Raw genomic sequence first — 17,093 nt, 5'->3', positions numbered from 1 at the left:
TGTATAAATGGAGTCAGAAGGAATAATAAAGGTCTCTGTTGAGATTCATGTTGAATTGTGTGCAGTCCATGTGGCATCATTCTGATCATATTGGTCTGCATGGCTTTGTCCATTGATCTTCCACAGCAAAAATAACATTCACATTGAATTTATCTGTTTTCATTATTAGTAACTTAAGGAACAGGCTTTATTATTGAAATGGAAAAATTTGCTCTGCCAGTTAATATAACTCCTAGATATCACATGTTGCCATGCCCAAAGAGTGGTGATCAATGGCACATTGTCCTCCTGGAGACCAGTGACAAGTGGTGTCCCTCAGGGGTCAGTGCTGGGACCAGTGCTGCTTATCATCTTTGTCAGTGATATGGACAGAGGAATCAAGTGCACCCTCAGCAAGTTTGCAGATGACACCAAGCTGTGTGGCACAGTTGACTTGCTAGAGGGCAGGGATGCCATCCAGATGGACATGGACAGGCTGGAAGGGTGGGCCCAGGCCAACATCATCACATTCAGCAAGGCCAAGTGTAAGGTCCTGCACCTGGGTCAGCACAATCCCAGGCACAGATACAGGCTGGGTGGCAAATGGCTGGAGAGCAACCCTGAGGAAAAGGACCTGGGGGTCTGGGGTGATGAAAAGCTCAACATGAGCCTGCAGTGTGCATGTGCAGCCCAGACAGCAACTGTGTCCTGGACTGCAGCAAGAGCAATGTGGCCAGAAGGGCAAGGGAGGGGATTCTTCCTCTTTACTCTGCTCTCATCAGGCCGCACCTGGAGTACTGTGTGCAGTTCTGGAGCCCCCAACACAAGAGGGACATGGAACTATTGGAGCGAGGCCAGAGGAGGGCCACAAAGATGCCCAGAGGGCTGCAGCAGCTCTGCCATGAGGACAGGCCAAGAGAATTGGGGCTCTTCAGTCTGGAGAAGAGAAGGATTCGAGGAGACCTTATAGTGGCCTTCCAGTATCTGAAGGAGGCCTATAGGAAGGCTGGGGAGGGACTATTGACAAGGTCTTGTAATGACAGGATGAGCGCTAATGGGTTTAAACTGGAAGAGGGGAGATTTAGACTAGATGTTAGGAGAAAGTTTTTTACAGTGAGAGTGATGAGACACTGGAACGAGTTGCCCAGGGAGGTTGTGTCTGCTTCCTCCCTGGAGTTGTTTAAGGCCAGGTTGGATGAGGCCTTGAGCAACCTGCTGTAGTGGGGGGTGTCCCTGCCTACAGTGGGGAGTTGGAGCTGGATGATCCTTGAAGTCCCTTCCAACCTAGACCATTCTATGATTTGATGATTCTATGCCAAAGTTGCCATGGTATGTATCACATGAGATACATGAACACATGCAATTTATTGCTTTTCAGATTTGGCATTTGACTTGTAAACTTTGAGCAATCCCCAAGCCACTATTTAGAGAGTCATAGGCAAAGGCAAAATGCATTGATTGGTGATAACTGCTAGAAGGTTCAGTATGAGATTAAAAATGTAAACCAGACTGTAATTGTCATAGATAAAAAAGATGATTACAAGTTTAGACTATGGAATGAAGTACTGAGTACTGTTTTGTTTGCTGCCTATTATCACAGGATGTTAGGGGTTGGAATGGACCCAAAAAGATGATCGTGTCCAACCCCCCTTGCCACAGGTGGGTTTTAGGAGTAGCATTACATATGCATTTAAATACTCATAATGTCACACTACAGTTATTTTTGTGTAGTATCCTGCTTTTCTTATGAATGGTTACTTCTATGTGATTTATGCTTTGATATCATAGAATCAGTCAGGGTTAGAAGGGACCACAAGGATCATCTAGTTCCAACCCCCCTGCCACAGACAGGAACACCCCAACCTAGATCAGCCTGGACAGAGCCTCGTCCAGCCTGGCCTTTAACATCTCCATGCATGGGGCCTCAACCACATCCCCGGGCAACCCATTCCAGGCTCTCACCACTCTCGTGATGAACAACTTCCTCCTCACATCCAGTCTGAATCTTCCCACCTCCAGCTTTGCTTCTTTCCCCCTACTCCTGTCACTGCCTGATATCCTAAAAAGTCCCTCCCCAGCTTTCTTGTAGGCCCCTTTCAGAATGAGGGAGGAGAATCATATGAATAAGTACTAACATTTTGCAAACTTTCCCTAACTACACCTGTTATATCTACTGTGAAAATTACTATGTTTTTACTTTTTTTAGATGCTTTTGTAACTGTTGAAAATAATCTCAGATTGAGTCCACATTAAAAAGATAATTGAGAGATAATGTCGCTTCTCTGTTCACAGCGCCTATCGAATGGCTCCATAGACTCAAACGATGAAGCCAGTCAAGTTGTTGAACTCCAGGAACTACTGGAAAAGCAAAACTATGAAATGGCACAAATGAAAGAGCGTTTGGCTGCGCTGTCTTCACGAGTGGGAGAGGTGGAGCAGGAAGCAGAGAATGCCAGAAAAGAGCTCATTAAAACAGAGGAAATGAACAGTAAATATCAGAGAGACATTAGAGAGGTAAGGAGTTCACCACACTGGCCTTCTATTCCTTGACTGTTGTTCCTGTGATGCCCACTACGAACTGATAGAGGCAAATGAATAGGGGCAGCAAAAGCTGAGTGATGATAAAAGCCCTTGTACATAGGAAACACAAATTGATATTTAAGATATAGTACTAGAAATCTCTTTATAAAATCATATTTGTAAATGTATGTGCATCTCTGTTAAAGGTCAACTCCTTTGTGGTGTAGTGTGGTTTAGCATGGTCTAGTACAACTTTAGTGTAAGTAGAGTGCATTCTGGCAAATTTTCAGCTATTTCAAGCTTTTAAGATGAATGAACTTTGTTTCAGATGCTGGTCAGGTGCAGAGTTCAAAGTACATTTAAAAAAACTCCTGGGCTCTAAAACAGTGTTATTTATGCCATCCATTCTAATATTTTCTCATGTAGTAAATTACTTACCTCCATTATAGTATGCTGTTCCCTTCTATAAATAAATGGAAATGCAATTCACTTTCCCCTTCCTTCCCTTAAACTTGCGGCACCCCTTACCACTCTGTAGAGTGTCTTCTTATATGTGGATATTCTTAATCGGTGTAGATAGTTGGCTTCTAGAATCTATTCTAGTGCTTCAAAATTAGTTATTTTTCTGCTGTCTCTATTGCAAAACAAGTGTATTTGTATGGGTTTGTGTGTGTCTGTGTCTCTGTGTGTGTATGCATGCTTTTGTATGTATATACTTACCCTTTTATTTCTAGTATTCTGGAAGAAAAGTCCCTTCAGAGCTTCTGATGCCTGACACAGCTTCCATGTGTCCTCACATCTTCCTGCTCTGCTTCTTCAGTATTCCTTCATCTTTATCCTGTTACAGAGAATAAATTTCACTGCTATGTTTCTTTTGATAAATATCGCTGTCTTATAGACCCTTGATTGCCATTTGCTGCTTCTCTTAAATTGTACCAGCTAGAAGCTTACTCACTTTCAGCCCTTTGCTTCCTAGGCAAAGTGGCTACTAAGACATTTACATGTAGAATAATTACCAGTTGTCAGTGCAAAATCTGCCATGAAAGGTTTTTGTAACAATAGAAGTGCCTCTCTGTTATTTCATACTGCTACAAAAGACAATTAAATACTTTGAGCAAGAGAGCTAGTTTAGTATTGTGGAACTGGGATAAAACAATGGATTTTTTCCTTCTTTTTAAAATTAATTACATAGATAATTGATCTTTTTTATGGTTTTTTTTTTTTGTTGTTTTTTTGTTTTTCTCCTCAACAATAAGCAAATGGATCACCTGGATGTGGTCCATTTTTGGACTAGCTATTTGGGTCCATTTATGTGTTCACTGCATCTTACTCTAAAAATAATGTCCACACTGCTTTCATGATGCATTAAAGCACAAACAGTAAGAGACGTTGTCTCGGTTTTAATTTAAATTTCCAGAGACTCAGATAAATTTGATAGAACCAATAGCAATTTTATAAAGTGCCCTTCCCTCTTCCCCTTCTTTCCCAAAACAAAGGGATTAGATGGAAAGAGAGAGAGAGAGAGAGAGGTAAGCACACCCAAATAAATGAAATCTCACTCGATTTGGAAGTTAAAAATAAAAGTTTAACCATAAATTAAAAAGGTATCTGAGGTAGGGAAGTTACAAAAGGTTAGGTAAGGGAAAAACAGCAAATACAAAATGTATAAATACAACCCGATTGTGACAGTGATGGCTTTGTCCACCTCGTGGGTGATGGCCACGTGGTGAAACAAAAAGAACCCAGGAACAGATGGTGATGGTGGCATGCAGGGAGCGGAGTGATGCAGAGAGAGATGCAGAGAAATAAACAGGAAGTACCCCTGCTTTTGTGGGACAGGAAGGGGGAGTGGGCTAACCATAACCTGGTAGTGTTCAGACCCACCTCGGTCAAGACCACCTGGGGTCAGGTTCAGGGTTACTCCTCCTGGAGTGTTAACCCTATACAGACATTCATCAGTAAATACTTCCGTTGTGAAAGAGGAAACATGTAAACCTTCTCAGGAGCAAGACACAAGTTTGAAGCAAGACACTTTCTTCTTTCACTAAAATGAATTGAAGATAAATGAACAGTGTAACAGATAGGATAACAAATAATCCATCTAAATTACAGCTATTGGCTTCTGTGAGGCTAGCTCACAATAAATGAATAAATGCTGATTAAGCTTTTAAAAAGGTCATTATCCATATCCATAAAATATATGGAGAACACCTCTCTGTTCTTTACCTGTTAGGTATCCATGTGCTTACACATTTTTCCCCAACATCATTACTCTGTTTCTGCTTTCTGTTATTATATCCATTTTAGTGTTGTCAGATCAAGTCTGCTGTTGTTTCAGACCAAGTAAATGTGAGCTGTGTTTGCTATGTGGCTTTTTTTGCACTGAAAGTACAGAAACTAGAAAAAATATACAAAAGGTGAGGACTGAATCTTTGCTTTACCCAATAGGTACCACTTCAAATGTCATTCTTAGAAGAAATACAGAAACTAGAAGAATTACAGAAACTAGAAAAATATACAAAAGATGAGGACTGAATCTTTGCTTTACTCAATAGGTACCACTTTAAAAATCATACTTAGAAGAAATACAGAAACTAGAAAAAACTACAGAAACTAGAAAAATATACAAAAGATGAGGACTGAATCTTTCTTTACTCAATAGGTACCACTATAAATATCATACTTAGAAGAAATCCCAGAGGAAATAAATTATCTTTAACACAGAAAAATCACTTTTGAGCATGCCTTATGTCCCTATCTAGTAATAGCATGAAAATTAAGCTGATATAAAGTAGTATAGCTTGGAAATTTAAACTGATATAAAATTATGTAGCATTTTAATTATTTGTTTGTTTGTTTTTTTGTTTGTTTGTGTTGGGGGGGATTTGGTGGGGTTCTTTTGGTCACACTAGGCAATGGCACAAAAGGAAGATATGGAAGAAAGAATAACTACGCTGGAGAAGCGCTACCTCAGTGCACAAAGAGAATCCACTTCCATACATGACATGAATGATAAGCTGGAAAATGAGCTTGCAAACAAGGAAGCCATCCTTCGTCAGGTATAATATCTGCATTTGTCAGTTACTTTCTTCATACTGAATGAAAATTAATGCAAGAAGAGGGCAGATCTACATAGGAGATTTCCATTGTGGTAATCTGTTCATCTGTTTAGTGACCAGATCAGTTAATTAAAAGAAAAAATCCTAACTTGTTCAGCAGAAGAGAAAGCTTTGGGGAGACCTAATAACATCCTTCAGTACCTGAGAGGGCCCTACAAGAAAGATGGAAAAATACAATTTATGATATTGATAGGACAAGAGGCAATGGTTTGAAACTAGAGAAGAGCAGATTTAGATTGGATATTACGAATAAGTTCTTTACCATGAGGGTGGTGGAACACCACAACAGGTTGCCCAGGGAGGTGGTTGGGGCCCCATCCCTGGAGGCATTCAAGGTGAGGTTCAAGAGGGGTCTGAATGACGTGGTCCAATCAGAGATATCCCTGTTGACTGCAGAGGATGTTGGACTAGACGAACTTTGGAAGTCACTTCCAACCCAAACCATTCTATAATCTCTAAGCTTCATACCAGCAGCTACATCCATGAATACCACATCAATGTGTATATTCAACACTAGTAAATAACTGTGTCTTCTGTCTGGAACATTTCCAGAGAAAGGTGATGAAGCTGGTGAGATGCCTGGAACACAGCCCTGTGAGGAGAGGCTGAGGGAGATGGGGGTGTGCAGCCTGGGGAAGAGGAGGCTCAGGGGTGACTTCACTGCTGTCTAAAATTACCTAAAGGGAGGCTGTAGCCAAGTGGGGGTTGGTCTCTTCTGCCAGGCAACCAGCAACAGAACAAGAGGACACAGTCTCAAGTCGTGGTAGGGGAGGTCTAGGCTGGATGTTAGGAGGAAGTTGTTCAGAGAGTGATTGGCATTGGAATGGGCTGCCCAGGGAGGTGGTGGAGTTGCTATCCCTGGAGGTGTTCAAGCAAAGCCTGAATGAGGCACTTAGTGCCATGGTCTCGTTGATTGTCTGGGACTGGGTGTTAGGTTGGGCTGGATGATCTCTTCCAACCTGGTTGATTCTATGATTCTCTGATAGTGTCTTGCATAAATACACACAGTGGTAGCCCCTAAATGAAGGATTACCTTTGTTTCTTATGTAAAATTTTCTGAATTATATTTTAAAAGTAATTCTAAAAAAAATCAGAAATGTAACATAAGGAAAAGAAATTCCCCTCAGCAGAAAGATCACCATTTTCATACAACATATTCTAATAATTTCACATGTTAGTAGCATGTAAATCAAATTGTACAAAGCTAAGCTCTCCATGAACATGCTTTTTACGTGTGCAATAAGATTTTGCATCTTCCTTCCATGGTGCTTTATTTCCACAGTGATTGAAAAACCTGTAGTGAAAAGTGAATAGAAACCACTGCTTTATAATCTGATGTATACAATGCAAACTGGAAGTTAACATGAAATTAATACAATTCTATAATTCAAATTGTAAAAGGTTAAATTGACCCTCAGTGTCACACTTCTTGATTGCTTGGGAGGGTTTTTTGTTTTAATTTGGCTCTTGGGGGATTTTTGTTGTTGTTTTGTTTTTTACTTAGCAGGTCTTCAAACAATATAAAGTGCTACATAGGATATGTTCCTGTATGATCTGATCATCTTTGCTTCTCTGTTTGTGTGTAGACATATTTGCACACACACACACACACACACACACGCACAAACCACAGGATGTGTATGTACATATGTGTGTGACTACCTCCTTGGTGAAATGAGAACATCACAACTCAAATTCTCCAGCTTCTACCAGCTTTCTTTGACTATTTTAAGAGGTATCTTTAATTGTTAGTGGTGAAGAAAAGAAAAGAAAGAAAACAAAAGAAAACACCACCCAACTTGGATAACAAGTTAACCATGGCACAGCAATGTGCCCTTGTGGCCAAGAAGGCCAATTGGATCCTGAGGTGTATTAGGAAGAGTGTGCCCAGCACACAGTCTGCCCTGGTGAGACTCCATCTTGAATACTGTGTTCGGTTTTGGGCTCCCCAGTTTAAGAGGGACAGGGATCTGCTGGAGAGGGTCCAGCAGAGGGCTATGAGGATGATGAGGGGACTGGAGGGCAAGGCTTATGAGGAGAGGCTGAGAGACTTGGGGCTTTTTAATCTGGAAAAGAGAAGACTGAGAGGGCATTTGATAAATGTTTATAAATATCTGAGGGCTGTTCAGGAGTGGGGGACAGGCTCTGCTCACTTGTTCCCTGGAATAGGACAAGGAGCAATGGGTGTAAGTTGCAGCAAAAGAGGCTCTGCCTCAACACAAGGAGAAACTTCTTTACTGTAAGGATCTCAGAGCACTGGAACAGGCTGCCCAGAGAGGCTGTGGAGTCTCCTTCTCTGGAGACTTTGAAGGCCTGTCTGGATGTGTTCCTCTGTCGTCCGTGTTAGATAGTATTGTCCTGCTCTGTCAGGGCTGTTGGATTTGATGATCTCCTTTGGTCCGTTCCAATCCTGTGATCCTGTGAACAACGGAAAAGTAAGGCACCTATATCTGAGGATTTTGTGCTGCCAATTTAAGCCATGCTTTACTGCAAAGGTCTACCTGTTAAGTGCCGTGATGAAAAGAACAATTGATACAAGGTCACCTCAAGGATCACAGTATCACAGTATCACAGTATCATCATGGTTAGAAGAGACCTCACAGATCGTCAAGTCCAACCCTTTACCACAGAGCTCAAGGCTAGACCATGGCGCCAAGTGCCACGTCCAATCTTGCCTTGAACAGCTCCAGCGACGGTGACTCCACCACCTCCCCGGGCAGCCCATTCCAGTGCCCAATGACTCTCTCAGTGAAGAACTTTCTCCTCACCTCGAGCCCAAATTTCCCCTGGCACAGCCTGAGGCTGTGTCCTCTTGTTCTGGCACTGGCCACCTGAGAGAAGAGAGCAACCTCCTCCTGGCCACAATCACCCTTCAGGTAGTTGTAGACAGCAATAAGGTCACCCCTGAGCCTCCTCTTCTCCAGGCTAAACAATCCCAGCTCCCCCAGCCTCTCCTCGTAGGGCTTGTGCTCAAGGCCTCTCACCAGCCTCGTCACCCTTCTCTGGACACGCTCAAGCATCTCGATGTCCCTTCTAAACTGGGGGGCCCAGAACTGAACACAGTCCTCAAGGTGTGGTCTAACCAGTGCAGAGTACAGGGGCAGAATGACCTCCCTGCTCCTGCTGGCCACACCATTCCTGATGCAGGCCAGGATGCCACTGGCTCTCTTGGCCACCTGGGCACACTGCTGGCTCATGTTCAGGCGGGTATCAATCAGTATCATCTGCAAACTTTCTGATGACTGACTCATGCCCTCATCCAGATCATCTATGAAGATGTTAAAGAGGATGGGGCCCAGCACTGATCCCTGAGGGACACCACTAGTGACTGGCCGCCAGCTGGATGTGGCACCATTCACCACCACTCTCTGGGTCCGGCCCTCCAGCCAGTTCCTAACCCAGCACAGAGTGTTGCCATCCAAGCCGTGGGCTGACAGCTTAGCCAGCAGTTTGCTGTGGGGGACAGTGTCAAAGGCCTTGCTGAAGTCCAGATAGACCACATCCACAGGCCTCCCCACATCCACCAAGCGGGTCACCTGATCATAGAAGGAGATCAGGTTGGAGAGGCAGGATCTGCCCTTCCTAAACCCATGCTGGGTTCCTAGGATCATAGGATATTAGGGGTTGGAAGGGACCCAAAGAGATCGTCAAGTCCAACCCAGATCACAGTTCCAGCCCCTTGCCATAGAACATGTTACTCAAGGCCTCATCCAACCTTGCCTTGAACATCTCCAGAGAAGGAGCAGCCACAACCTCCCTGGGCAACCTGTGCCAGTGTTTCACCACCCTCACTGGAAAGAATGTCTTCCTAATATCTAGTTTAAATCTCCCCTCTGCCAGTTTAAACCCATTACTCCTCAGCCTGTCATTACAAGACCTTGTTGTGGCAGTTTGGGTGTTACCCGACCCTCTCCCCCCATTATGAAATTGCCCAGACTAGACTCAGCTGAGGTGGAAATTAAGAATGAAACTTTATATTTACAGCTTGTCACAGAGGGGTATTCTGCTGGCTACGCCAATTGTGGCGGAGGGGAGAAATTAATTGGTGTGAGATAATATTTTATAAAAATATATATTTATTAAATTCAGTATTCTGAACTCTTGCCACCCCCAACCACTGTATTTTAATATTAATATTCTTACCCAGTCATGGATGACATTATAGGAATATATCAATCAGTAACTTATTAATAACTAGCATGCATTCAAACTATTAAACAGAGAGAGGACTTTCCCCGTGGCCTAATGCCACTTGGAGTCAATATGTTGCTCGCCCAGCAAGGGTGGGTTGAAAGCTCTTTTTGTTCTATGGCAGGAGGCAACAGAAATTACAGAGGCATTAAGCATTTACTCACAAATTCTGATTAATCAATAATCACCCTCCGGGGCTATGTCACAGCCTATGCAAGTGTCCAAGCTTCAGGGGAGCTTTGCCTGTGGGCTTTGAGGCTGGAATCTTCCCAGCTTTTGGGAAAGGACAGTCTCTGACCTTGTTTTTCTGGCGAAAGAAGCAATCTTTGCCCTTGTCTCCTGGCTTCTTCTGGACACTCTGTCCAGGGATTCTTAGGCAGGACCTTAGGTGCAGAGGATGGATGCACAATGTAACACTGGCCATGCAGGCCAATCGCGGGCAGACAATCCAGGGTCTGCTTCCTGGTAACTCGGCGGCAGTGGAGCTTACCAGGCAATGATAAGGAAGTGGGCAATAGGGTACACGGCTGCACGGGAGACTGAGCTCCGTATATACAGACAGGCTTAAGCATAATAATGAGAGCAGGCGAGCAAGCACTGCAGGGGAGCCTGAGCACTTTGTTTACCTGTGTACCCCCATTTATTAAATGTGGGCCGAGATTAATAGCCCCTTGGCCACTAGAATGACCAATCAGGTTGGCAGTCAGCCAAACCTTACCAAAATAGGCAAAAGCCATAGGCCTGGACCTCCCAAATATGGGACTCACGCAGGCCTTACAGTAGGCAGGCATGAGCTGGGCGTGTGGGGGCTTACACAACCACATCACACAATCAGGGGTCCTGGGCAGGCCAGACTCCACCGCACCAGGTCTGTTGTGCCCCTTTGTGCTTACTTAATGTGTTTACCCCTGGTGCAGGCAGAAAAACATGTCCAGGCAGGGCAAGGCATATGTAAGCCCATTTTCAGGCCTATGGGCTCTCCACAACACAGCTTAGCACAACATACAAGCAGATATTTACAATCTATACAGCTATAGACAGAAATGTACAAGTTAAAAAGTAATACGGAAACACAACAGCCCTCCCAGAAACTGGAGGCCCCAGGAGGGGTCTCAACCGCCCTTCCACTTTCTTTCCACCCCTCTACCTTATCCCAGACTTTGCCTTACGTTCAAGGTGAGTTGAGAGGTTCATCAGGGGAGGTTAGAAAGCAGAAGGATTAGTCATACAGTCAACAAGTTAGAGAGAAAAATGCAGGCAGCTAGAGACACACAGCAACTCTGTTATCTATGTTTATGTTCTTGGTTTTATAAATCTCAGCAAGCCTATGAGTGCAGTAGACATCACCATTGTTTCCTTTTCATAGCCTATAATCTAATTCCTCTCACTAAAATATTCTAGTGAGGCTCAAACTACTCTGCGCAGAAATGAAGCCTGCTAAAGGGCTCTGCTACCTTCCATGACACCCACTTGTCTATAGTCCCTCCCCAGCCTTCCTGTAGGTCCCCTTCAGATACTGGAAGGTCTCCTCAAAGCCTTCTCTTCTCCAGGCTGAAGAGCCCCAACTCCTGTAGTCTGTCCTCATAGCAGAGCTGTTCCAGCCCTCTGACCATCTTCATGGCCTCCTCTGGACTTGCTCCAACAGTTCAATGTCCTTCTTATGTTGGGGGCTCCAAAACTGTACACAGTAATCCAGGTGAGGTCTCATGAGAGCAGAGTAAATGGGCAGAATCACCTCCCTTGCCCTGATGGCCACACTTTTCTTGATGCAGTTATCAACAGCCTTTCTGTTTCCCTTTAATAATTTTCACCTCAGCAAAATGAAAACTAATTGTAATTCAAAATGAACAATAACACTGCAACCTTGAGCAAATTGCAACCAGGTTATGATCACAAAAGAAATGTCAGCTTTAGCATATCCTAATACATGATTGGCACCTGTTCAGAAAACTGAATTTGGCAATTTGTTCAGGAACTTCACTGGGAGTCCTTGTGGAGTTGTACTTCTTTCCTGTGACATGGACTCAGTATCTCCATTTGGAAAGATCTCATTTTATTGACACAAGTACTTTTATTTTGCTCAGATAAGCAACACACTGATCAGAGGAGCTTTATATTAATCTCGTTAGTGCTGTTTTACGACTCCTTCACATTCCTGTGATCCTCAGGCCTCAAAGCACTCATTAGTAAGACTGGCAGCCTGCTCTGTTCTGTCTTTGAGTTAATACCTCTGCAGTAAGCTCTCCCAGGTTGCGGAGTGTCTGTGTCTGTGTAGTGAGTTGTGACCACTTCCCCAGTACCTAAGAAATTGAAGGAAAAAAAATCTTAATTTTGATAATTTTGATTTTTTTACTATCTGTTTATACCTTCAGTTGGAAGACAAAAACAGGCAACTGCAAGAGCGTCTTGAGCTGGCTGAGCAGAAGCTGCAGCAGACCATGAGGAAGGCTGAAACCTTACCTGAAGTGGAGGCTGAACTGGCTCAGAGAATTGCAGCTCTGACTAAGGTACTGCCCTAACAAATAGCCTCACTTCAGAAGGCTCACTGTTTAATGTCAATTTGCATTCTGATTTCTCACCTCAAGGACAAAACAAAAGTAGTGTCGTATCAGGCTGAAAAGGTTTCCTGCTAAGTTTGTGCCACAGTTTTAAGCAAGGACGGTATCAATGTTGCGTTTGTAGTTAGCATTTTGGTGATAGGAAAAATAGCTATCTGTAAGTTAGCCTGGGATGTATTTAATAAGGATTCAGGTATTTGCAATACATGAGAACATTACTTATCCTAGAAGAATTCATTTTATTGCATAGGAGTTTCTAATTCAAAGGGAGAGAAGTCCTATTCACTACACTTACTTATCTCTTCTGGACATTTCCATGCACTGTGCACATGAAACAACAATGTTTTTTGTTCCAACGAGTGCTATAAAATCAAATCTTAATGGCAGCTGGGATCATTTGTACAACACAAAAGAAGACAACTTGCAGTACATACTTACAAGGTTTGTTTTGAGTGATTCTTTATGTCACATATCTGCAAAGACAAATGTGAAACCATGAGGAGGCTTCAAACTGTTTGACTGTTGTCTTTCTTTCCTGATAAAATTTTTATATGTCAGCTTTCTTGCAGGAAAAAAAAAAAAAAAACACAAAAGAACCAAAGCAAAAATTCAGTTGTGTGGTTTTCGTATTTGGCCACTAGTACATTCAGGTGTGCATGTATCTTATTCTGCAAGTATTATCAGCTCAGGCATTATCACCTCGGAAAGACACGATGAGAATATGTTGATTCTTTATCTTTTGAAAGATAAAAAGAAGCATTTAAGAGATTGTTTTACCTATTTTTTTCTGATGTGTCTAAGCTTTACTTTCTCTATTGCAAGGGAATGTTTCTAGCTATTTATGTGGCTAGCTATTTTTCATTTGATGGGTTTCTTTTTTTCCTAATTCTCATGTATTTTCAATTTCTAGTGAAGCCTGAAGTGCTGAGCAGCTCATTAGTAAAGTTTTTTTTTTAAATAGTTTGGCGAAGAAGTAGGAAAAAAAAGAAGAGAGGCTTTGGGAGGGAATTTGATATGGGTGTTTGGGGGTTTTTAAAATTACTTTATTAAGGCAAGATCATTATTCAGTAATCAAGATTTTGAGCTGGCCACTTTAGGTGTACATGAATGGGTGGGAATCTGAAAGAAAGACTAAATCTGGTGGGGGAAAATAAGAACACTCAGCAAAAAAAGAGTGACATGAAATACCAAACAATTACAAATGTATTTTGATGAAAGCTCAGATACACATAAGAGCAAACCCTTGGCATTTTAACTTTGTTTTTTTCCAGTTGATTCATCAAATAATCACATCTTCTAATGCCCTCAGTAGCTAAAAAAAAAAAAAAAATGCTTTCTATTTTAAGAGGATTTTCCCTGAATAATTTCTCCAGCAATTAGGCACCAGTAAGTATCTTGCAGTCTGAAGCATGTCTTTTCTTGCAACTGCATTGTTCCTTGAACATATATTGATCACAAATACTGTAAGAAGAAATCCCATTTCAAACCATGCAAAGCATACAGGGCCTTCCATGAGATACTGTTGTGACCATAAAGCTGTAGTATGCATCTCCGTTTGTCTTCTTACATTATTTCATGGGATATGGTTAGAGAGCTGTGAGCAGAGCTGATGTTCCACCCACATTTCACTTTGATGTACTCTACTAAACTTTTTGCCAAGTGGGAAGTTAAGAAGTGTATCAGAATGCAATGCAGGTTCTGTCCATTTCAATGTGATCACATGAGTAAATGAAGACATTTCTTGGCTTTGAAATTGTCTTCTTGCAATACATCACATGAAGAAGCTCAGAATTTGGCCAATAGGCTCGAGGAACCTGCCTTTTATATTTCTTGTACACAACATCTTTACAAACTGTAGAGCTTAAGTGTTAGTTTGACAGCTCTGACAGTCCAGGACATTTCCTTGATCATACAAAATGTGGCTTGGAGTCATTGCAGCTTACTTAAGTAGTTATAAATTAGGTAGCTGGTATACTGTTACCACACTAACTACTCAAAGAAAGCTGCAAGACCAACCTAAGGGGCCGAATGATGCTTAATTAATACTGCTGTTGTGCCTTGCGTACACATTGTCAGCAGCACTTAAATTAGCTGGCTTCAGACTACATTGTCTTCTTACCTGAGCTGTGGTCACTCTATGCCTGTGCACACTAGGTTAATGATAAGCCTCCTGGATCAGCTAGTCTTTCTGTACTGCAAAAAAAGTCAAACTTGACTCTTCTTTCTTTTGTACTACCTCAATGGAAGTGACTTCTATCTGATTAATGGTGTTAAAATTATATGAAAGAGGTGAGTTAAGTCTAATATGTTTAATGTGTTTATTTTAAAGGAAAACAGTAGTGGATAACAGGAAAACATGGCTACTTCCCTATGGGTAAAATATAAGACCAATTATTTTACATGTGGAGATAGAACAAACATGTTCTGGATTTGTATGCAGTTTTCTTCCCCCTCCCCCCTATCTCGAGTTTAAAATACGCATGTGACGATTCTGCATTCAATTTATCATATCCTTTCTCACAATAAATCTGGGTTGGGATCTTGCAAGAAAAAGATGAAGAATGAGATCCTTCTATGGTGTAATTTTTCAAAAACAGTTGTTTTTTCCACATATATATACATATATATATATATATGGGCGCATATATATATATATATATATATATGTATGGGCTAGTGAATCTCTTTTGCTACTTTTCTATGCCCAAACTAGTTCATAAGGAGTGAACTTTCAAAAGTTTGAACTATACAGTCAACTCAGATAAGTACTCATAATTTCACCTGAATCATTTAAACTTTTCTTTGGCTTTGTTTCCACTGTGTTCTGCCCACTGGGGGAGCAACTGGAGGGTTAGTCAGCCTGCTGCAGACTAACCTGGAATAGCATGATCCCATATACTGTGCTGTTCTTGCCTGGCCTTCACACTGATATCTGTCTGGTCATGACAAGTAGCAGAGCTCTCAGCATGTATCCCAAGATTTAAACTGTCACGACTCATTGAGCCACCTTGTACTCGCTCTCACAGTATTGGTCTGTTTGCCTGCTCTGGAGAAGAGGCAGTGGGTAGTAGAAGGAAACTCCCTGCAATATTAACTAAACCTTTTTTTACCATGTAAGATGTTTATTTTCCTCAGAAGGTATAGACATTGGGGCATCCAGAATCTTCATATGGTTAGTCTATCAAACACAGTTTCTCCTTGCATGTATTCAAGGAGGGGTCCAGTGGTGACAACCAGCATCCACATACTTCCATTCACTCACTTTCATTAGTAGTGACTCTCCTCCTCACATGCTTGTGCAGCAGAGGTACAGCATCACTTCTCTGATCACAAGACAGCAAGCAACATTTTACTCCATCTTTCCTGTATGTATGTCATCAGAAATACAGACAGTGCCTTTTAGCTGCATTAGAGAAGCACTGAGATGAAGAAGAGGAAACCAAAATCATAATAAACCACATTTAGCATAGTAACACCTTGAGTTTGTTTTAAAGGTGGAAAGAAAAGGCAAATCTGGAGGCAATTGGGACACGAGGCTTGTTTTGTGACAGTGTGGGGATCTGGTTTGCAGTAAGTAGGGAAGAAGTTGCAAGAAAGGCATTGGCAGTGGAAAGAATGCAAAGGGATGAAAGAAGTTCTCTGCAAGAAGTTTCTCTCTGAAAAAAAGAAAGAGAAGATGATGTGTTGGCTGGAGAAGGAAGATAATACATCTTATAGGAAAAAAAAAATACAAAAAACTTTTGCAGGGAGGAAAGTCTAAGAAAACTCCACATTTACAACACATTACTATTTTCTCAAGCCACCCCTCTTTTTGTGCTTTCCTTGCCATGATAGACTGTCCTGGTAGGAGGAAAGAAGCAAGTTTGGCAGAACTAAATAGAAGGAGTTGCTTACAAAACCATCGAGGTGTAGAAAATAGTGGAAAATTGGAGGACAAGCAATGACCTGTAGATATCTAGAGAAAAAAGGTAGATATCTGTCAGAAAAAGACGTGACAAGCCAACATATTTTGTCACTTCTCTAATGAATCATAGAATCATAGAATCATAGAATCAATCAGATTGGAAGAGACCTCCAAGATCATCCAGTCCAACCTATCACCCAGACCTATCCAGTCAACTAGACCATGGCACTACGTGCCTCATCCAGTCTTTTCTTGAAGACCTCCAGGGACGGCAACTCCACCACCTCCCTGGGCAGCCCATTCCAATGGGAAATCACTCTCTCTGTGAAGAACTTCCTCCTAACATCCAGCCTATACCTACCCCGGCAGAACTTGAGACTGTGTCCCCTTGTTCTGTTGCTGGTTGCCTGGCAGAAGAGGCTACCCCCCACCTGGCTACAATGTCCCTTCAGGTAGTTGTAGACAGTAATAAGATCACCCCTGAGCCTCCTCTTCTCCAGGCTAAACACTCCCAGCTCTCTCAGCCTCTCCTCATAGGATTTATGCTCCAGGCCCTTCACCAGCTTTGTCCCCCTTCTATGGACATGTTCCAGCACCTCAATATCTCTCTTGAATTGAGGGGCCCAGAGTTAGAAGTGAGCATACGAACAAGTAGCTGATAAGTTTGTGAGCTGTTGTCAGTCACCATGATTATCTATTTTTATTTTCCCTTGCATACCTCAATGCAAGAATGCATTCTTTCTTCTTCAATGACTGTGGTGGTTTGGGAGTTAGCTGCCCCCCTACACTCATGAAATCACCCAGACTAGACTCAGCCAGCTG

The 17,093-nt window shown here is 42.3% G+C and overlaps 1 protein-coding gene across 1 annotated transcript in view; it reads left to right on the top strand.

Moving 5' to 3' along the window:
* Positions 1-17,093, top strand: part of LOC135174811 (liprin-alpha-2-like) — a 485,381-nt gene that overhangs the window by 356,989 nt on the left and 111,299 nt on the right. Inside the window, 3 exon segments of the mRNA XM_064142364.1 lie at positions 2,272-2,493; positions 5,412-5,558; positions 12,182-12,316. Coding sequence (XP_063998434.1) covers positions 2,272-2,493; positions 5,412-5,558; positions 12,182-12,316 — 504 coding nt within the window.

This window comes from Pogoniulus pusillus, chromosome 4, assembly GCF_015220805.1.
Source record: "Pogoniulus pusillus isolate bPogPus1 chromosome 4, bPogPus1.pri, whole genome shotgun sequence".
Lineage (NCBI taxonomy): Eukaryota > Metazoa > Chordata > Aves > Piciformes > Lybiidae > Pogoniulus > Pogoniulus pusillus.
This window is presented reverse-complemented; position numbering and strand designations above follow the sequence as displayed.